Raw genomic sequence first — 21344 nt, forward strand, 5'->3', positions numbered from 1 at the left:
GGTGACCTGATTCATCGTGCAGAAAATGCAGCACCTGTGCGTGGTACTTTTCTGGCAAAACTAGTTGCTGCCTCTCCTTTCCACAGGGACTTTTCGTAATTCGGTACAAAAGGTTGTGGCGAATCTACAACTTTGCACCCTGTTGCCGCAAAAGAGTCTCAATGGGGTTAGAACTCTTTGTAGTTGTAAGTGTATGTCCTTTCTCCACTTCTTGTTTCACCGGTCCTATAGTGGGGTCTTGCTCTTGTGCTTGCCTTGAGGGCCAGAAATTCCAAATGATGAATTGGATAGTGTCGTACAGCAGCACTCAATTTTCGGCTGGTATATGCGACAGGTCGCAGTCCATCCGGGTGTTCCTGATTCAACATGGTGCCTAACCCACTCAGGCTCGCGTCAATATGTAGAACATAGGGTTTAGCTGGATCTGCATAGGCCAAAACGGGAGCATGTGTAAGGCAATAGATAATGTTATGAAAGGCCTCAGTGCACCGTTTGTCCCACCGCTCACCAAATGGCTCTGACTCACAATAGTACTTGCCTTTCTGTACTGCTTTATTTTGACTTTTGACCGGAAGATAGCCTTTGGTGAAGTCAGTCAGGGGTCTCACAATGGCAGAGTAGTTCTTAATAAACCAGCGATAGAAGCCACAAAACCCTAAAAAGGATCTCAGTGACTTCAAATCAAGCGGCATAGTCCAATGAGACACAGCCTTCACCTTCTCAGGATCAGGAGCTACCCAGTCAGCAGATACGATGTGCCCCACATATTTGACTTGGGGTTGGCAAAACTGGCACTTGTCTATAGACACTTTGAGCCCATATTCCTCCAGCTGATCCAGCACTTTCAGCAGCCTTTCCTCATGCTCTTCTAGCATATGCCTGAAGACAATGAGATCATCCAGATATACAATCACCTGGAGAAGATGCATATCTCCAACCGCTCTCTCCATTAGCCACTGAAACGTGGCTGGAGCCCCAGTGATCCCCTGTGGCATGCGTTCGTACTGGTAAAAACCCAGAGGACAGATGAACGCTATTTTTTCCTTGTCCTCATCTGCCATCTCAATCTGATAATAGCCACTGCGCAAGTCCAATACAGAGAACCATTGGCTTCCGGACAGACAGTCCAAAGTGTCATCCATCCTGGGAGTGGTGTACTGGTCAGGAATTGTTCTGGCATTCAGTGTCCGGTAGTCTATGCACATATGAAATGCCCCATTTTTCTTCCGTGCAATAACTATTGGTGAGGCATAAGGGCTCCTGGACTCTGTTATGATGCCTGCAGCCAACAGTTCTTTTACATTCATCAATGTCGGTGGGTGCAATCCGTCTGGATCGTTCCCTAAATGGTTGACAATCACTCAGTCTGATATTATGTTTCACCCTTTTGGCTCGTCCCACATCCCACTCATCAAGGGAAAACATTTCCACGCTCTGCTAATTTCTCACTAAGTCTTTTCTTCCATTCAGCAGGAATAGGAGAGGCACCAAACTTGAAAACTTCGGGATCTAATCTTTTCGGAACAGCTGGAGCATCTTGTGTAACTATAACTGAGTCTGTAGAAAAGACTTTAGCAATTACTGTGTGAGATGGGATGCTGATGTCTTTAAAGGTCTCATTGCAGACCAGAACTCTGAAGTGGTTCACATCAATGGCAGAGGACAACAGAACAGTCAGAGGGATAAACAGTCCTGCTGGAAGTTGACATTCCACTGGAGCTTCCACAAGAAAAATTTCTTTTCTCAGCGGCTTCTCACACTCCACTTTGCACAATGCATACTTTTCGCCTTTGGACAGGATAGTCAGGGCTCCTGGTCCTGTCCACTTGACCTGTCCCTCAGCTGGTTCAGGGCCTTCTGCTTTTAAACAGGGCTTGAGGAGTGCTGACTGAATTCTCATTGAGGTTGCTTGTTCAAATACCCCAGAATCCGGGCTGAGCAGGGTCAAATGTTTAAAGAAGCTTGCATTGGTTCCTATTATGACAGAACATTGCTGAGGACCTTGGGGTTCAGGGCAGACCAAAGCAAGAATAGAAACTGATTCTCTCACCCCACTGAGGGAAGCAGGAAGCAAAACATCGCCTATGATGTATCCCTTGTAAGGATAACTTGAAGAGCTCAGTCCCCAGTCCTGTCAGTGGATGGATGGGTATCTGCGGCAAGTATTTTGAATAGCATTGATCAAACATGATAGTAACCTGGGACCCACTATCCAATAAAGCTTGACAAGGACATTTAATTCCATTCAATTCCACTGAAATGGTTGCAGCAGGGCCCACTAACCCTCTGGGAAATTGACTTATTTTCCCTACAACAGATTGAGTTCTTTTAGAGAAACAGTCTAAACTGCTGGGAGTAGCACTGAATCCAGTCAACCGATTCCTTTCAGTTTTAGCCTTTCGAAGGGCACGAACCAACTTCTGTATTACTTGGGAGGTGTTTTCAGGCGCTTGACACTTGGTGGCAATGTGTCCATCCTCCCCACACCGATAACAGAAGAAGTCATCTTCGTTCTTAAAAGGTTTTTCTCTATTTAACACTGGACCAGACCTAGGGTGTGTCAGAGCTTGTTGGGACTGAGTAGTGGAACTAACACTCATAACCGCAAGCTGTTGCTGCATTTGTTGAACCTGCCTCTTTAATGATTGCACTTCGGACTCTTCCTGGGCGTCAGTTCCTGTCTTACCCTGCTTGTCTTTCGGATTAGCCCTCATGGAAGAAACAGAAACTGATTTCGGATCTCCCCTGAACGTAGATCTTAGCTCTTGCATCTCTTCTCTGAGTTGTCTGACCACAGAGTAGTCAAGCTTATCATCATTCTTTAGATGTATGGGCTTTATGGAAGCCTTGATTTTATGGCGTGCAGCTTCGTTCTCCTCAGCTTCTTTGATTTCATTTAGCAGCACTAAAAAGGTGGGTGGCTGTTCTCTTCTCTCCCTCAGTCTTAACTGCAAAAGCAGCAGATCCGCTTCAACTGCATCTCTGATCAACCGTTCAACCCTTGCTCTGTCCATTACCTGGGGAGTCAATCCTCCCTTCTGCACCACTTTAGTTAAGGATTTTTCCATCCTACATAGAAAGTCAGACAAAGCTTCCCCAGGAAATTGACGTAATAGTTGGAAGGCAAAGTACATGTCTTCCCCTGACTCTGAGATTCCGAAAGTGTTTTCTAATGCTTCAAGGTATTAGGAAGCACTTGCCTCAGGACTTGAAAATCGAACAGCTTTGACAATGTCAAGGGCTGGCCCTTTTAAACTCTCCATAATTCTTCTGCGCTTTCCTTTTTCAGAACACTCACGTTCCTCTGTCATTAGCCTGGCATGTTCTATCCAGTTTTCTAGACTTTCCTCTCCAGTAGGGGTTGGAACAGTGCATTGGTTTCACCTGACGGTTTCGTTGTCTTCTCCAGAAGTTCACCCACCGCACGTATAATGGACTCAGAGGAACTAGAACTGGAACTTTGAGAGAAGAACAAGGCCTGTAAGTCAGTCATAGTCTTTCCTTCAATGTTGATAATTTCTTGGAAAACTCAGCAGCTGAAACATCAACAGACGCCACTAGCACCTTCCATTACTCTTCTCCATCAGACCGCGGTAGTTCAGCTGGAATATGGCTGGGGTCAATGACTTCACAACACTCGCATAGCACCATGAGGGTACTCAGACTTGGCCCCAGACTTGGAATTTCGAGTCTCTAACCCGTACTCTTCCCAAGGCTTTTACAGTTTGAACTGTATCTTCAATACATGCCACTTCAGTAGAGGCAGGGACTATGGTCCACAGTATGGCATGAGCCTCCTCAATCTCTGCCTCCTTACACCACTTGGAGAGTTCAGCAAGCAAAAGAGGGCTACTTCCCAAGGCCATGATAGAACTTAATGCAGATAATTATTGGTCAACTTATATGAGCTTAAAATGTCACTCAGTTCTCGTTCTCTGTGTATTTTGTTTTCTTAACAGGATAACAAGAAAGGAAATCCCGGACAAGCCCCCAAATTGTGTAGGGCCCCCTACCCTCAACCTTCAATTGAGCAGAGCACCGGGTTCTGGCTTTGTGTCTCTTGACTTAATATTAATATCTCTCCTATTACCCTAGCACTTTACTGTAGCACAAATTTAGTAGATTTGGCCTTGTAGAAAAAATTAATATGTATTGAAAAGAACTTCTACTACACGCTTTTATATTAGTTTTAGGGGATAGAGTTAGTGTTAGGGTTAATGCTGGGGTTTGAGTTAGGGTTAGGATAGGGTTAGTGTTAGGGCTGGGGCTAGAATTAATTTTAAGGTTTTGATTAGTGTCAGGGTTAGGGTTGGTGTTAGTTTTCGTGTTTGAGTTAATGTTAGGGTTAGGATTAGTGTTGCTGTTGGGGTTAGGGTGAGGGTTAGGGGTTGGGGTTAGCGGTAGATTTAGGAGTTAGGGGTTAGGTCAAAGCAAATGGGGAGGGGAATTGTAGAAAAAAGTAATATGTATTGAAAAAACTGGTCCTACATGCTTTTACAGTAGTTTTAGGGGATAGAGTTAGAATTAGAGTTCGGGTTTGGGTTGGGGTTGGGGCTGCGGGTTAGGGTTACGGTTAAGAGTTAGGAGATAGATCAAACTAAATGGGGAGGGGAAATACTTGTAGAAAAAATGTATTGAAACAAACTTATACTACATGCTTTTATGATAAATTTGATTTTATTTAAGTTTATTTGAGCTTAGAACTTATGGGACCACACATAGTGCCCACCATCTTTGTGAGAAGTGCTACCAAAAAAAATGTTTTTTTTTTAAAGAAAGAAAATCAAAGTGCTCAAAATGTAAGTGCTACATAAAAGAAAAGAAGACAAAAAATTCTATATATATTCATATAATCCACAATCTTGGTTAGTGACATGTGTGGCATGTGATCATGTGATTTGTAAAATTTACTCACCATGCAAGTGAAGACTGTGAGTACCTCATGGGTGGTCCCAGTAATAAGTGTTATTAAGTGAAAAAAAAATTACTGCTTAAAAAAAAAAGAAACAGGGTCAGTGCTAGGGTTAGTGTTGGTGTTAGTTTTCTGGTTTGGGTTAATGATAGGGCTAGGGCTAGGGTTAGGTTAAGGTTTTGGGTTAGGGTTAGTTTTCGGCTAACGGTTAGGGTTCGGGATGGGGTTGGGGATAGGGTTAGGCTTAGGATTTAGGTTAGGGTTAGGGCACAGCCCCTCTATTCTATTCTATTCAGAACAAAAAGAACAGAATAAAACAGAAAAAAAAACAGCAAACAATGATATAATGGAACAAAACCGAACAGAATCAAATTGAATAAAATTGAATAAACACAAATAGTATAAAACACAATAGAACAGAATAGAATAGAGTCAAATAGAGTAGGTTAAAACTGGAATTAAGTGAAATAGAATAAAAATAACAATAGAATAGAATAAAGTCAAATAGAATAGAACTGAATAAACAGAAAGATGAATAAATTGAATCAAATTGAATAACAATGAATACACAAGAACAGAATAGAACAGAATAGAATAGAGTCAAATTGAATAGAACCAAATAAACAAACAGAATATAACACAATCAAATAGAATAAATCTGAATTAAAACTAAATAAACAGAAACACAATAAAACAGAATGGAATATTTGCTCAATTTTCTCCAAATCTTCTCTTCAAATCACGTATTTAAATTTGATAGTAAACATTTGCAACAGCATGTTTTTTTTCACAATTTAGCTACAAATAAAATGAATTGTAAGGAGTGTGTGTGTATCCTGCAGAAATAAACCCCAAGCAAACCACACAATAGATTTAACAGGATCTCGAGCAGGAAGTGGGTTTGGCGCTGATCCTCTCAGAGCAGTGCATCTGACAGAGTTTCATTAGATAAAGATTTGAACACGCAATCTGACAGAGCTGCAAACTTCTGAACTGATATTATAATCCAAAATCTGCACAGGCTACACAAACCGACAGTGGACATGTTTTTCTTTTATTTATTGATTTTACATTCAAAAAGGAAAAGGCAAAAAGAATTTTTAAGTGATATATCGATTTGTTTTCACTATTAATATTATAACACAAGCTATTTAGCCATTTTTATTACTTATGATGATGAAGTAATATCTGTGGAACCTAATACAACATATTTTTCTTCATCTGGTGCTAAGGGTTTGCAAATCCGTGCATTCTGCTGTATGACCTCGACGGTATAAACATATGAAATTGTAGTAGGGCAACAGTTACACAGAAATTACCACACAGATCAGTCAAGGCAAGGCAAAGCTGAGGAAATTATGTACAAGCAACAGTTTCACTTCTGCTTTTGAGCCACGGTCTTCAAAGCGCGACGCAGAGACACTCAGCGGCCTGACAGGCATTACATTACAGCTTATAAAAACATGTTTTGGCTCTACATTTTGACACTTTGTAATTGATTGGGTTCTGTGAGAGGAACATTCAGGGCTAAAAATCTCTTATGGCATTAATAAAGAAATATGAAAGGGTTCCTCAAAGGTTCTTTGGATGGTTAAGCTCCACAAATGGGGAAGGTTCTCTGATAGTATAATAATTAGCAGTTTGCTTAGAGAGATGAACCACAGAAGTCCTAAGAGTTCTAGATTTGTACGCATTTGCCTAATACCTAAAATAGTTAGATGACATCCATAAAATAAATCTGTGCTGAAAACAATGGGGTCTGGCTGCAAGAATGTGACGTCAGGCAGCAGAGGGCAGCACATTCCCTGGTATAAACTTGAAACTACTGAAGGATGAACGCAGAAGCATGGCACAACAGATGGCATAAGGCTGCGATAGGCTGGAACCCTTATGAATATGCCATCTACTCAAGATGGTCTGTAAAGGATAAGAGAATGCAGTATTTACAAAAAAAGTAGCTTTTTGGACAGATCATACTGTATGTACGTGGTCATTCTTCCACAGACAGCTGAAAATTGTCAAGCGTCACTGTGTCCAATTCTGGTGTTTCCTCCTCTATCTGCATATTTAATAGATCAGGTGCAGTATGACTTTTTAGCCCTAAATCGAGACTGGGAACAAACTGCACATTGCAAAATGTAGGAATAAGGCCAATGGCTGTTTCAGTTAAAGTGCAGTAATTCTGAGTAAAACACGCAGGGTTTGCTGGGATAGTTAATGCTTCAGGGGGCTCGCAAATCTCAAGGCTGGGCTCCAGGTCATCCAAAGACACAAAACCTTCAACAGCTTTGGCCATGCTCAAACAGAAGAGGGTTTCTTCAACCTTACAGTCATCAGGCAGAAAATCGAGATCGTTACAAGGATTGTTAGCAGTGATGCGTGTGTCAGGCATCTGACAGGGCGTCCAGACTTCCATTAAAGGACCCACGTAAGGCGTGTGACATTGGGAATATATGGCTGAGGTGTGTTCTTGAAGCTGCTGTCTGGCTGTGTTCTCTGTTATCACATCAATTTTTGAAATTTCCTCTTTGTAAATTTGTTGCACATGACCTTTGGACAGCCAAAACTGAAAAACAAAATAAAAAGTTATTCATGTGCATATACTGAAGCATACATTTGCCTGTTTGAAGAGAAGCATCCTACCTGGAAATGGCCCTGAGCTTTTTGGTTCAGTGGTGAGATGTATGGAGCTGGAGTTTCTACCCATGTTATCTTTTTAATCTTCATTCTGTGATTAAAAATAGCATGGTAACACATCTCTCTTATCATAAGGTAGCTCATGCATAGACACACATTCTGGGGAAATTTTTATCAAGTACACTTACTATTTCAGTGCTTTCTCGCTATGAGTAAGTAAATACAGTGCAAGTGCTGATGATCTCCAATAGTCTCTAGAGTTTACACAGAATGGTGCAAAAAGCAAAATAATAATAATAATAATAATAATAATAATAATAATGAACCTGGTTCTGTGGGTGGAAATGCCCTGTTAATGAGAGAGATCAGAGAAGAATGACCATGCTGGTCTGAGCTGACAGGAAGTCTACAGTAACTCAAATAAACACTCTTTACAACCACGGTGAGCAGAAAAGCATCTCAGTATGCACAACACACCAAACCATAAGGCAGATGAGCTACAACAGCAGAAGACCACATCAGGTTCCTCTCATGTCACCCAAGAACAGGAATTTGAGGCTACAGTAGGCACAGACTCACTGTTGAAGACTGGAAAAATGTGGCCTGGTCTTTTTTTCCAGTCTTTAGCTGTCCAGTTTTGGTGGGCCTGAGCATCAACAAGGCATTTTCACCCACAGAACTGACACTTACTGGATGTTGATTTGTTTTTCACACCATTCTGCGTAAACTCTAGAGACCCTTGTGTGCGAAAATCCAAGCTGAAATACTCAGACTGGATGAGCTGTCCACCCGTCCAACAAAAATGCCACAGTCAAAGTCACTAAAATAACATTTTTTCCCTCATTCTGATGTTTTATGGGAACATTAACTGAAGCTCTTGACCTGTATCTACATGATTTATGCATTACTCTGCTGACATTTCAGACAAAATCCCTTCATCAACTGAGCAAGTAACGTGCATCTGAGACCGTAAGAGGTGAAACACAGGGGTTACCTTGCAACAGGGAATAACAACATTAGTCCTACTGCCAAACAAATCGGAATGACAATTTCCTTCACAGTTGTTACTGTAAAAAAAAAAAAAAAAACTAAACAAAAAAAACAATAAAAAGACTAATCAAAGACTTCCATGGAATTGTGTAAAATGACAATTAGCAATAATCAGCACAAACAAGATATCAAAGATTTATTTCTGTTGAATAAACCAATTACATAATTACTCTTACCTCCTCCAGATTTCTCTGCTTGTGGGGTCTTCCATCTGATTTCATTGCTCCCATTACTTGTTGTCCCATAATATGTACCATCTTCAATAATTTTGTTATACACCTTACCGATGTATTCAGTCCCTGGATCAAATTGGTTCTCTGAGATCCTGTACACTGTGTTTTTTGTATGGACCTCCATCTGAAGAAGCACAGCAGGTGAAACAGATGATATTTTCCATAACTTCAGTGTCTAATAAGATATTTAGTGTGTTAGGTTTCATATATGATCGCAAATAACAGAAATTGTCAGACAGTGTATGTTAAGCTATTATGGTAAGTTATTAAACCAAAATGCCACCAGTTTGAATCTCTGTTTCTGAAGGGAAAGGTAAACTGAAAGGTCGTGGTAAATTCTTTCTATTGACTTTGTCTTGTTTTAGATTGTTGCTGCACATTTGAGGTTTAACATTTGTGTGCCTTCTCATGGTAAAATCCTGATATTTTCTATTATAAGAAGTTCTGAAAATGATATGGTTTCCTGAACTGAAATATGCTTCTCTTTTGCACGTAACTCAACCACAAGTACGATCATAACATCTTAAAGGCTGGTTTCACCCGTAAATGGAAACTAAGATTTAAAACTACATTTAAAGAATATCACTGAGACATGCCAACACATTTATCGAGCGTTCATTTCGCCTTAAAGCATGTAACTATCCAGTGAAAAGTCTAACATTCACTGTGGCTAGATTATGAAATAACTAAAAATATTTCCACATCGTTTTGGTGAAAAACTGTACATTTATGATTAAATAAAGTAGCAGGGTGGTGCACTTTCTTCCCACATCCCAAAAACAGTAAGATAACTTGCCCCTAGGTGTGAACGATTGTGTGTATGGTGCTCTGGAATGTATTCCCGCCTCATGCTCAGTGTTTCGGGGATAGACTTTGGATCTACCATGACCTGGCCAGGATAAAGTGGTTACTGAAAGTGAGTGAGTGATTAAAGTGGAAATATCAAAGTACATGTATGTTATAAACAGAGAAACCCAATTTTGTTCAAAACCCAATCTATCTACAATTCAGCTGCAGCGACGTCTTATGGGTTTTCCCAGGCTGCCACACGTTCATCTGCAGACAAATTGCAAAATATCTGTATATATTTTTCTCTTTTTTTTCTTTTTTTTATTTTTGAGTTGTACTGAAACCTACCTTGATTAGATTAGATTGTCCCACCTGGTGGTATGTCAGAATGTACTGAAAAGGCAAGGCCGAACGATATATGTGGGTCTCATATCCACTTCTCCATGCAAAGGTATAGTTCCCATTTTCATACTGCACCGTCATATTATACGGAGTGATTGGTTTGACTGTGAAAGGCAAATGTTATTTAGACTGTTAATCTGCTGTAGAAACAAATATATTTACTATATTGACTTTACAGTTCTCTGTTTTGAGGAGGTTAATATAGATCACTCATTACAGTTAGCTGGCTAGCTTGTTGCTAACAAAAGATGAACATGGGGGTGCCCGTGGTTTGTTCGCACTTTTTGTTGATTTGGTTTGTTGAAGTACCGACTTCCCACTTCCGAGATAAGTCGAATGCAGCATTGGTTATCATATTACAGATCACGTATGCTATGAAAATGAATATATTTCAGGGGCCACTCACTGTGGTGTGCTGGCTTGTAATTGGACTTCAAAAGTAAACATTGATTAAGTTCACACAGGTTTATGTTTAATTCATGGTAATCTGCAAATGTGGGGTTATAAGACTCCATTTTTGCTGTAAATATGCAGCTGTAGCCATCCTTTTCCACTGAAAGTGAACAGTCTCCCAAATGCTTTCTGTTTGGGAAAGAAAGGAACGATTGTAAGTGACATCACTGGACACTGCTAACTGTTGTGTAGAAACACAAAATCATATAGTTTATGGATATGATATATTTGTAAATAAATACTTTCCTGTCATTTTTCCCTCTTTTCATGTAAAATTCCAGCTTGTATGTAATATTTTCCATCCTGTTGGGAATGGCTCTGGAATCTAAAAAGCAGCTGATGTTCAACCAGTAATCTGTCTCACAGATGAGCAAATCTGATCTGAGCTGAGCTGAAAAATGAAAATGGAAGGGTTTGATATATGATAAGCAAATGACACCCTATATGATATAATGGAGTGTGTTACGCTTCAGTCCTGAAGAGCCCACAGTTCAATGCTTTCCACAGTATAACCTTTCACAATAAAGAATGTGTAATGGTTGTTTTTACTTTTAGCCAACTTATGCATATCTTTTCAAGTATAGATTCCAAATACAGCTATTTGAGAAAACCCACAACCACTTCCTTAACACTCATCAACTAATTAGGGAAAAAAACAATAAAAAAAAAAAAGAATGAATGACAAACCTTGCTCTTTGGCTTTACATAGTTGTGTAAAGCTCAGTAATGCACAGAGAAATCCAAGCTGGAGCACCATTCTCACATGACACAGTACATTCAGAGAAAACTAGCCTGGGGAGGGAGACCCCAATCTTCAGAGTCAGTAAACCATATATACATATACAGCAAATACATAAATACACATCTACATGAAACCCTAGAAATGTATAGTGGGATCATTTCATATGTAGGTGAAGATCCAAAGAGGCAGCTACAAGCAATAATTTCATGTTTTGTATTCTTAGAAGTGATATTTTTAGAAGAAGTTTCTTTTTCCCAAAACATTGAAAGAGTTTATTCAAAAACAGAGATAAACTACACTATTTCAAGCTCTGTACTGTTCCAGACACATGTTTAATGACAGTTAAAACATGTAAGTAAAACATGAAACTTTTGCACTAGTAATACTAAGCTTTCCTTTGGCATATAATGTACATAAATACACAAAAAAACCATAACCTAGTCAGGTAATTTAGGCAAATTTCAGCTCAGAAGATTCACTGCAAAACATGAGAGAACTAAAACATGGTATTTACCTTGTGAGGTAAAGCATTTGCAGATGAATAACTCTTAGCATGGACTAACCGTACATGACTTTATATACACAGACAGTTCCTGCCTAAACCACGAAATTATCTACAATCTATGATCTGTTAATGAAGTAGATATCTTGAGGTTTGAGCACTTTGCTCTCTGACATTTCAGAGTATTCAGTCATTTTGTTCTGTGCCTACACAACATGAAGCACCCTCTTAGTCATAAAAACCAAAGTAAGCAGGTGTATTTTTATCACACAGTAATTGACACTGGAGACATAATGAATGTTGATGTAAATCCATTGTCAAATCCATTGTCACCTTTCCCCTGTTACGTGTAACACATCATGTACATACTCACATCGTGGGAAAGTGAATTTCTTGTCACTGGCATGACGTACAACGTGTCATGCTGTTTTATTTCTGTACAGCTGCCATCTATAGAGTTTATCACACTTCATTGCACATTAAAGACTGGTCTGGATTTGAAGGAATTGACCTGCTCTGATTTTAGGCAAAGAAATCAGTTTTAGGAAGGAAATCTTTTATTTGTAATTTTTAAAAAAAATGTAGGAAAAAAAACAACAAAATAATAACTCGTAGGACATGTGTGTAAGAAACATACTACTGATGTGTGTTTTGCACACTACTTTTTTTGCAGTTAGTCTTTTTTTTTTTTTTATGTAATATGCTCCACATTTCCCTTTAGTGTCCCCTTTCTTTTAGTTATTCTTGCATAGGGCACATTAGAAATGAGATCAAGTTGTCAAGATCTTCTGTATACATGAATAAAATAGAGTTTATAAGTTCTGTCTTAGTGAAGTCAACAATAATTATGAATTGAAAACAAATCTGCATCCATTGCACTGTAAATATATATGAATTGTCTGGTAGGTTTTTTAAAGGCACATATTAAAAATAAAGAAAGGGCTTTAAAGGGCTTTAACATTTCTTTTCTTGTCAGTTTGATTAGGGGGAAAAAGTGCTGCTACACTGGTATGCAAAAAAAAAAGGACTGACACTTCTATCGTGACATAAAAGTGTGTGCCCAATGCCCAGTCTGACTACTACAAATAAATCAACTTTTTTTTGAAAAGGCAGGACAGCTCCCATACTCCATTATTAAGTGCCACTAATATCAGTCTGAATAAACTTCAATAAAAATCAAATCAGCTGCCAAAGTAGCCCAGATATTACAACAGCTGCATTTATACTTTGCCCAAGTGTTAAACAAAGATGGAAAAATGTCAATAGCTGAGATAATCAACTACAGTCGTGCAGATATATTTGCATTTCAGTGAGTATCAGATCAGGTCCATGTCAGATGAACGCCTGTGTTGCCTTATCTCTGCATGCTTAGTTTCCTCTTCACTCATTAAGCATAATAACAAGTGCTAAACTATGGAGTATTATCACAGAGCTGTCACTAGTAATCTTCACCATCTCGTGTTCTACCACTACCTTTTTTGTTTTGTAAAAAAAAAACAGCAATTTTCACACAGTGATAGCATCAAAGTCTCTTTTTGAAGATATACACAGAGGCAAATACCTAGAATTAAGTCAACATCATGTTTATGAGTTTATTGTTTTTGCATGGTAGAGATGCCACTGTAGATAGACAGTCATTTTGTCTGTGGCAATACATGGACATGCAAGAAGGACTTTTTAGACAGTTCCAAAAACCCTTGCATGATAGCCTGTCAGTGTAGCAGTTCACAGAAACAGACATTTCCTACATAGAGTTGCTATTTTCTCCTGAGGCTGGCATAAAAGCCACCCACTGCTTGACATAGTTTGAATGGGTCCCCACAGTGCCGCCCAGTAAAGCAGTATCCATTCGTTCTCCTCCTTCGCATTCGGAGCTCACAGGGCTCGAGCAGTCTGATTCCAAGAATCCGCTGTCAATGGTGTCCAAGTCAAGGCCGATTTGAGGATAACCATAATCAGAGTGTTCGTTGGAACTAAATGAATCCAGTGAGAGTCCTTCACCATTCTCTGCATCGTTGGCTTGCAGCTGCCAATCATCGAAACCCTGTCCCTCTGAATTCTGCCTGCTGTCTGGCTCCGGATCCTCAGCCTCATCAGGAATCACAACTGCGTTCCGAATAACCTCTTGGAAATCCGACATGGCGCCCTCCTGTCCAGATACAGTCACAGTATCCATGGAGATGTGGCCACCGGAGTGGGTAAGGCCAAGGCTGCTGCCTCCAAGGAAGTAACGCTTGGACAAGTCTGGATTCATCAAGCTGAGAAGACTCCAGTCTCCTTGACTACTGCCTCCACTTCCTTGATTGCGGAGCAGAGGCCTCTGCAGTGGTGCGGCAGCTTGCTGCTTCTCACTCAGCACCTGCAACGGCGCGCTCTTTTCCAGCACGTCAAAGCTGCTGAAGGTAAACACTGGCCCAACCCATTTCTGTAAAAACAAAACATAGGAGGTTTAGGATGAGGACAGACCTGAGGCATTTCTGCAGCTAAAATGGAAAAGTGTTTCAATCTTGGCTATCACAGACATACACTATATGGCCAAAAGTTTGTGGACACCTGACCATCACACCCATATGTGCTTGTTGAACATCCTATTGCAGATTTATTCCCCTTTGCTGTTATAATAAGCTCCACTCTTCTGGGAAGGCTTTCCACTAGATGTTGGAGCGTGGCTGTGGGGATTTGTGTTCATTCAGCTACAAGAGCATTAGTGAGATCAGGCGCTGATGTTGGGATGTCGAGGAGGTCTGGGGTTCAGTCGGTGTTCCAGTTCATCCCAAAGGTGTTCAGTGGGGTTGAGGTCAGGGCTCTGTGCAGGACACTCGAGTTCTTCCACTCCAACCTTCACACACCATGTCTTCATGGAGCTCGCTTTGTGCACAGGGGCATTGTCATGCTGGAACAGGTTTGGGCCTCTTAGTTCCAGTGAAGGGAAACTGTAATGTTACAGCATACAAAGACATTCTATACAATTGTGTGCTTCCAACATTGTGATAACAGTTTGGGGAAGAACCACATATGGGTGTGATGGTCAGGGGTACACATACTTTTGGCCACATAGTGTACTTAATGCCATAATATGATTTCATCTACAGGTGTGCGTCAGGACTGGAACCCCATGGGACCCAACAAAAGGTCTCGGGAGCTGGTGCTTTTTACTCTTATGCAGATATGAAGCTTATAGGATGAAGAAAGTCCACTTCGTTTGACATGGAAGCGTGCTTTATCCTGATCAGGGTAGCAGGAGATTAAATGACTAATATCTATTTACTGGAATTAGTCTTGGCCAATTACCACCCACCAGTTAGGTCTCCCCTGTCATATAGCAGCTACAACTGGGGAGGGTGAAGACTATCACGTGCTTCCTCCGAGACACGTGAAGCCAGCCGACTGTGTGTTTTTGAACTGCTGCTCATGCTGCATCACGGTGCAGTGTAGCACACTTGGAGGAAAGCGTATCCACCCCCTTCTGCATGCATGAACTAACAGATGACTGTGATTGACTAGTATCACTGTGATTGACAGAGGAGAGATAATTTGCCCCTCCCACACATACAGCATGGCCAGTTTCCCTTCCTTGATTCCCAGGCATCGTCAAGAACTCATGATCTCCAGATATCGTAAGCTGACAAAATTTACATTTGTGTACATTTCTGAAAACGAACCAACTACATATCTTAGTCAAATGCAAACGAGAATAATAACTGCAGGAGCTGGAGGGATTTGTCAGACTTTCTTCGGGAGCGGGATAAAAAAAACAGTCTTGCGGAAACCTCTAATTTAATCCTTTGAGAAAAAGTCCTCACAAGCATGTGTTTTGATCTCGGCTGTCCACAGAGGCCCGTGTTTATGAACAGACTTAAACTTAGTGTATCATTTTCAGCCTTCTACTCATCTTAGTAAAATGAAGAATGAATTTCTAAACCTAAATCAATACTCCAATTATGAAACTAGCATATGAATTTGTCACTTTGCAAAAAAGTGCTCACAAGTGTGTATTTGTTTTAGCTAGGGCACTGCAAGGGTTATGAGAAAAAAATATGGGAACGTTGTGTGCAATGTCTAACATCACACATTGGATTTAATATTGCTAAGTACACAAATAAAATAGACAGTGTTATGATTGATCTTTAAACAGCTTAATTCTTAAGAAAATAATAATGGGTCATATCAGGTTAAATGTCTTAAATGTCAACTTTCTGACTCAGAAGGGCAACTCTAATGACTCATTCTCAAAGTAAGATAGAGTGCACTAGAGCTGAGTTGGAAGATCAGATCAGTGAGATATAGCCATCCAGAACAAGTTTCACACTTTGCATTTATTTTATCCCCCCATCAGGGCAATGTTCTCTCTCAAATACAGATCTAATATATTTATTCTCTTTTTCTTGTGCTAGCCTGTCGTCACCATTTCCACTGGAATTATTTCACTCTCAATATATAATTCGGCTGCATGGAAGAACCTCCAACACAGTTAGTTAACATTTCTCAGGGGAGAAATGTTTTTTTTCTTTACAGCCGCAAACCACTGCTACGTACCAGCATGACATCAAAACATAACCCTAGGCTTGAAATCTTCTAGATTCTGTGAGCTCAAGACTGAGGGCTCCCCTGCTTTATCCAGTGGAAACTTCACAAAATTTCCCTTTGAGTTACAAACATCTATATATAACTACTCACCTAATCTGAGTTCAGGGTTGAGATCAGAGTACTTTCCATTAGAGGGGAGAAGTGCTACTTTCATTTTGCACATGTAACTCAGGTCCACCCAGATGTGAGCACTGCAGACCTCCCAGTATTTTTGAAGCCCCTGTAGACTGACTCATTCGAGTCCCCTTTTGCATGTGGTTAAAAGATTTATGCTATATTTCACACATAAAATTCCCTCTGACACACATCATCTCTCTCTCTATCTCTCTATCTCTCTCTGTCTCTCTCTGGTTAACATTTGCTGCTGGAAGAGCTCTGAATCAGACATGTGCATTGCCTCAGTATGTTCAAAACACAGCCACATTGCTCTCTTACCTTAAAGTCCCCTTGGTATGTGTGATAAAGGGGCTTGAAGAAATCATGAGGGTCCGGGATATATTGAAACAGACATGGCTTCTTAAGCAACCCCCTGTAGCTGGGGAACACAGGTAGAGAAACCCATCTTATTATTTCAACATAGTGTCAACTGATACACAGTACAAGACCAGGTGATGCATCGGGATTTAAAGAACACACATGAGAACTGTGTCAATTCTTAATGAACTGAAAACAAGAGACTTCTTGATTAGAAGAGAACTGATGCACTGAAATGGGTGAATGTTTGATGCAGCAGTAGCAGCACTGCACGTCTGACTTCCTCTACTTTCTTGCCTATGTGTACCGAAGGCCGTCTGCAAGCAGAACTCTGCTGCCTTTTGTGGTTTGTATGAACGTGGGAGGCATGAAAGGATGGCGCGTGTACGGTAAAACGAGTGATATCAATTACTGGAAAAGGAGGAGGCACTATTGATGTTTAAAATCAGCCAAATTGTCTATTAAGTAATTCAGACCTTAGTTAGTCACAAGAAAGATGAGAGATAGCTTGCAGAGAATCACAGGAATAAAGATAATGGGTTGATTAACATGTGATTCAGTGTGTTCTGACTGTCTCAATTAAAAAAAAAAAAAAAAGAAAGAAAGAAAAAAAGAAAAAAAAAACCACCAGGACATCAATAGCGGTTTTTATTAAGTTTTATAAATGTTCATAGGTATGAAAGATACTCACCACATCCCAAAGAACCCAAAGAGTCCAAGAACAAAAGGCAGCATCAAGACGTACCATAAAGGATCATAAGGCCCTGTAAAGTCTGTGAAATAAAAAGGCTTTAAGTAAGATGTGACAAATTTGAATCATAATTTACTGCTCTACACTTTACAAAGATGCAGTCAATGAAATTTAGCAAAATCATGTCTTAATTAATCCATATTAACCCATACTACAAAACACCCTGTTAAAAAAAGTTCCAAACTTTCTAATATTCTTTAGCCTTTGTGCTTTAAACAATTTATCAATACCAAAACATAATAACATTGCAAAATAATTAGCATTTTTGCAGACTGATAAAATAAAGAGGAACAATTAGGTAGGCTAAGTAGTGAACAGTATTGTGTAACATGAAGCTCAAATGGTATACAGTCTGAAATATAAAGTCTTAAAGTAGTTATGAACATGTTCTGAAATTTATAATACAATGTGTAATATATGCATAAGTAAAAAACAAAACCTTAAAATACAACGTAGCTATTTTTATTGCTTGATTATTAATGATAAAATGTTTTGGCAGTTCTACACTATTCTTGCAGAATTTGTTTGTAGCAGAATTAATTAGTGTTTTTTACTCCTGTATTTATGGGTTAATCAGTCTGTGCAGATTTGCTGTTTAGAAAATGAGGTGAAGAACATTGAAGCACATGATATGTTTCCATTCTAGCTTCCATGAGCAGAGATGTGTTCCACAACATGCACTGACGTTCGGCAAGTTCAATCTAAACAACTTTCACAACCTGATATTTTCATGAACTGAAAATGAAATTCCCTTATTAAAGTGTTACACAATATTACAGTAAAGCCTTGTTTAGGAGGATTTTTTGTTTTTAAATTTACGGACCAGGTTCGGGGAGGGGGCAGGTGCACTCTACACTAGTGCTCCACTCGCTCCATTTGGTTTCACCATCAAGGTTCTTCATTTGGGGGTTCACTGAGGCCTGAACATCAACTGCATACACTTTCCCTGCAGTCAGCACGTCACACTGGATCTCCTGGTACCTGCGGTCCTCTCCCACATTGTACACCTTGAAGTGCTCCTGCATGGTGTAAAAAATTACAAAACATTCGCTTTGCATGTTTTGTGCGAACTAACAAACAAGAAAGTCACATACATATAGCATGATGTTCAGTATATTACAGTGTTACTTTTTTTTTTAATTTTACATGCAATTTTTTTACATTTTCCACCTGGCTTGCTTGGTTTAAATCTTGTTGCACAGTTTATACAGATGTGCAACACTGGGATTTTATTTTTTTTTTTTGTAATGTCATCCATAATGTGTAATGTGCAGCATAACAATATAAACTGTTGTATCATCATAGACTTAGTGTAAAAGTTCAGTTAATACTAATAACAAGGTGATGTGAAGCCTTTACCTTGTTCATGATGTCTTTTGGCCTTAAACGCACCCGGTACATCAAATAACCAAACAGGTCGACATTTTCATACTCTTTATAGGCCATCTCCCAGGAGAGGTTGAATTCTTTATTATTTTTAGTAAGCGTTAGATTGACAGGCTGCTGAGGCTTAACTTCAGACAAAAGAGAAGGAAGAAATACACTGATGGTTAGGAGGACAGATAAGAGTCGATTTGCATTATGAAAAGCTCATTTGAGTGGACTAAAGAGTCAGTAACAAAATAACTCCAGACACGTACTCATCTGGTCCAAGGGCACGACATTTGAAGTGTACTCTTCACTGTTGGTTTGTTGGTTGTCTTGTTTTACTTTGAGAATGCAAATGGTATCAGGGTTTGCTATCAAGAAAAAGTTGTCTGGCTGTATGGTACACCACTGATGTGGTGGTCTGATGACACATCTCCCATCTGTGGAGCCCATCGCATCGCTGAAAACACGAATGAACAATGTGGTGAGAAATAAATAGGCAAGGTGAAAGTACAAACAAACCATTAGCACGTTCATCTCAAGCTGAAATGCGTTTGGAAAGTAGAAGGTGTTAAGGAAATTTTAACAGTGTTATATTAAATATAATTCTGGTATTTGTATATATATATATATATATATATATATATATATATATATATATATATATATATATATAAAACCATAATCAACCATATCATATATATATAATAAACATATTATATACATTACATACATATCATATATATAATAAACATATTATATACATTATATACATATCATATATATAGTAAACATAATCAACTGATACCTGCAGTTTGCCTGAATCTCACAGGACAGTGTTTTATCCGAGCCTGAACAGGAACAGTTCAGTGTTGAGATGTAGTCCGTGGTACAGCTTACATTACACGCACCATCTGCTGCAAAAGCACGACATGGTCATTTCAAAGTTCCTTCATCTCAGTTACTACTGAACTGCAGAACCTGCATATTCTCTGCTGACATAAATCAACAACAATCTATAAGCACTAAAAGAACTTAGACTTACTCTGCCAAATAATTCCACAGAACACGAGCAGGAAAATGGCCAGGTATAACGTAGCCATTATAAAGAGGAACACACAAACTCAGTGTTCAGCTCTGCTTAGTTGCTCATTATACAGCACAAAAACAAAACCTGCAAGTAAAAAAATACTCCAGTCATATACACTTCATGATAAACGTCAGTACGGTACACAGAAAAATGGAAGTGATATTTTCCGTTATAATCAAAAAGCCATAAGACAGAGACAGAAAACGAAAAGAAGCAGAATGCACTTATAGTTTGTTTTCACTTTCACCAATCTCACTTCTGTTAAAAAAGTGGAAAATAGGAGGTGAAAAAGAAGAAGAAGGAGAAACAAACAACAGTGTTTTGATGTCTCTAGAAGTAGCTCATAAACACGTTAAGAAGAAGCGAGAGAAAAGATTTATTGACTTACTTGAACCGCTCTAACACTCGCAGCAAATATTTTATACCTAACATATCCAAATCTTCAAACAAGACGTTGATCAGGCCGCTGCTATATTTGTCTTAGCAAACATTACTTTTTTTATATATATATGCAGTATAAACAGTTTATACTGCATATACTGAGCTATCAATGCCGTCCTATTCACCGACAAGTTCATTCAACAGATGACGTTTGGGACATCATGACATGAAGGATGTGGTTTTGTGGTCTCCTGCAAAGAAAGCTGAAATGTCAAGCACCTCCCTTCTACACTACTTTTTTCTTTTCTAAGGTCACAAAAAAGTGCAGCCTCATCGTTAAATGGTAACAAGTTAAAAAATGTGACATTCAACATTTTCTTTCTCTTTCTTTTTTTTTTTCTTCAGAAAAATCATAAGTCTAGATTATTTTCCCTGAACATGAGGTTAAAGTCTTAACAGTGCAGGAAGCTTGTCCACAGATTTTGAACTATGCAGTGTACTTTTGCTTATTTTTGTAGACAGGTATAAAGCAGGAGTCACAGTATCTGTAACTGTAGACTATAGACATGTCTAATGAACATGTCTTAGTAACATTAATGTTAACATTACTTAACATTACTTAACATATTTAATGTTAACATTAGTTAACATTAGGCGATTGTGTCATGATTTAGGCATGCATCTGTGCATGATTCTTGTCAACAATTATTTAATGTTTAGTAGAAAACTTTGCAGAAATATTCAGGAAGCGTCTTTAAAATAATGCACGTGCTCTTTTATTGGCAAATTCACACTTACTGCATGAACACAGCTTGGTGGTTAGCCAAAAAGGCGGGGTGTCAGAAGCCACCGGTCTTCATCAGAACGGAGAACACAAAGAAGCATAACACAAACATACTGAAAACCGATGGGCCGGTGTTAAAATATACAGGCGCAGACAAACACAACTCATTTCTGTGCTAACAATAAACAT

General features: G+C 39.2%; 2 protein-coding genes across 3 annotated transcripts; both read right to left on the bottom strand.

Annotated features, from left to right (window-relative positions):
- Positions 1-5803: 5803 nt before the first annotated feature.
- Positions 5804-11413, bottom strand: il21r.2 (interleukin 21 receptor, tandem duplicate 2). The gene is made up of 7 exons (XM_026929608.3): positions 11164-11413; positions 10430-10867; positions 9970-10127; positions 8776-8956; positions 8544-8616; positions 7556-7640; positions 5804-7478 (listed from the first exon to the last, which is right to left on the bottom strand). The coding sequence occupies exons 2-7, from the start codon at positions 10536-10538 to the stop codon at positions 6903-6905; spliced, it is 1182 nt and encodes a 393-aa protein (XP_026785409.3). The 5' UTR covers positions 10539-10867; positions 11164-11413; the 3' UTR covers positions 5804-6902.
- Positions 11414-11578: 165 nt separating this feature from the next.
- On the bottom strand, positions 11579-20868 carry il21r.1 (interleukin 21 receptor, tandem duplicate 1). 2 transcript variants are annotated; one of them, XM_026929607.3, is made up of 9 exons: positions 20379-20868; positions 19946-20074; positions 19709-19814; positions 19173-19360; positions 18892-19046; positions 18356-18551; positions 17473-17554; positions 16743-16842; positions 11579-14145 (listed from the first exon to the last, which is right to left on the bottom strand). In XM_026929607.3, exons 2-9 carry the CDS (start codon positions 20001-20003, stop codon positions 13465-13467), a joined length of 1566 nt encoding a protein of 521 aa, XP_026785408.1. In that variant the 5' UTR covers positions 20004-20074; positions 20379-20868; the 3' UTR covers positions 11579-13464. The 2 variants fall into 2 exon arrangements, with proteins under 2 accessions (XP_026785408.1, XP_026785405.1); XM_026929604.3 differs by having other exon boundaries at positions 11581-14145; positions 19709-19817; positions 20379-20866.
- Positions 20869-21344: the final 476 nt, after the last annotated feature.

This window comes from Pangasianodon hypophthalmus, chromosome 23, assembly GCF_027358585.1.
Source record: "Pangasianodon hypophthalmus isolate fPanHyp1 chromosome 23, fPanHyp1.pri, whole genome shotgun sequence".
Lineage (NCBI taxonomy): Eukaryota > Metazoa > Chordata > Actinopteri > Siluriformes > Pangasiidae > Pangasianodon > Pangasianodon hypophthalmus.

Coding starts and splice junctions, on each gene's coding strand:
- il21r.2 (XM_026929608.3), bottom strand. CDS start 10,538: ATGGAGTCTTATAACCCCACATTTGCAGATTACCATGAATTAAACATA. Junction 8,957..9,969: donor GACAATCTAATCTAATCAAG/GTAGGTTTCAGT, acceptor GTGCTTCTTCAG/ATGGAGGTCCATACAAAAAA. Junction 7,479..7,555: donor AAGCTCAGGGCCATTTCCAG/GTAGGATGCTTC, acceptor TTTGTTTTTCAG/TTTTGGCTGTCCAAAGGTCA.
- il21r.1 (XM_026929604.3), bottom strand. CDS start 20,003: ATGGCTACGTTATACCTGGCCATTTTCCTGCTCGTGTTCTGTGGAATT. Junction 19,818..19,945: donor CTGTGGAATTATTTGGCAGA/GTAAGTCTAAGT, acceptor GTGCTTTTGCAG/CAGATGGTGCGTGTAATGTA. Junction 19,047..19,172: donor CGTGCCCTTGGACCAGATGA/GTACGTGTCTGG, acceptor TTTTGTCTGAAG/TTAAGCCTCAGCAGCCTGTC.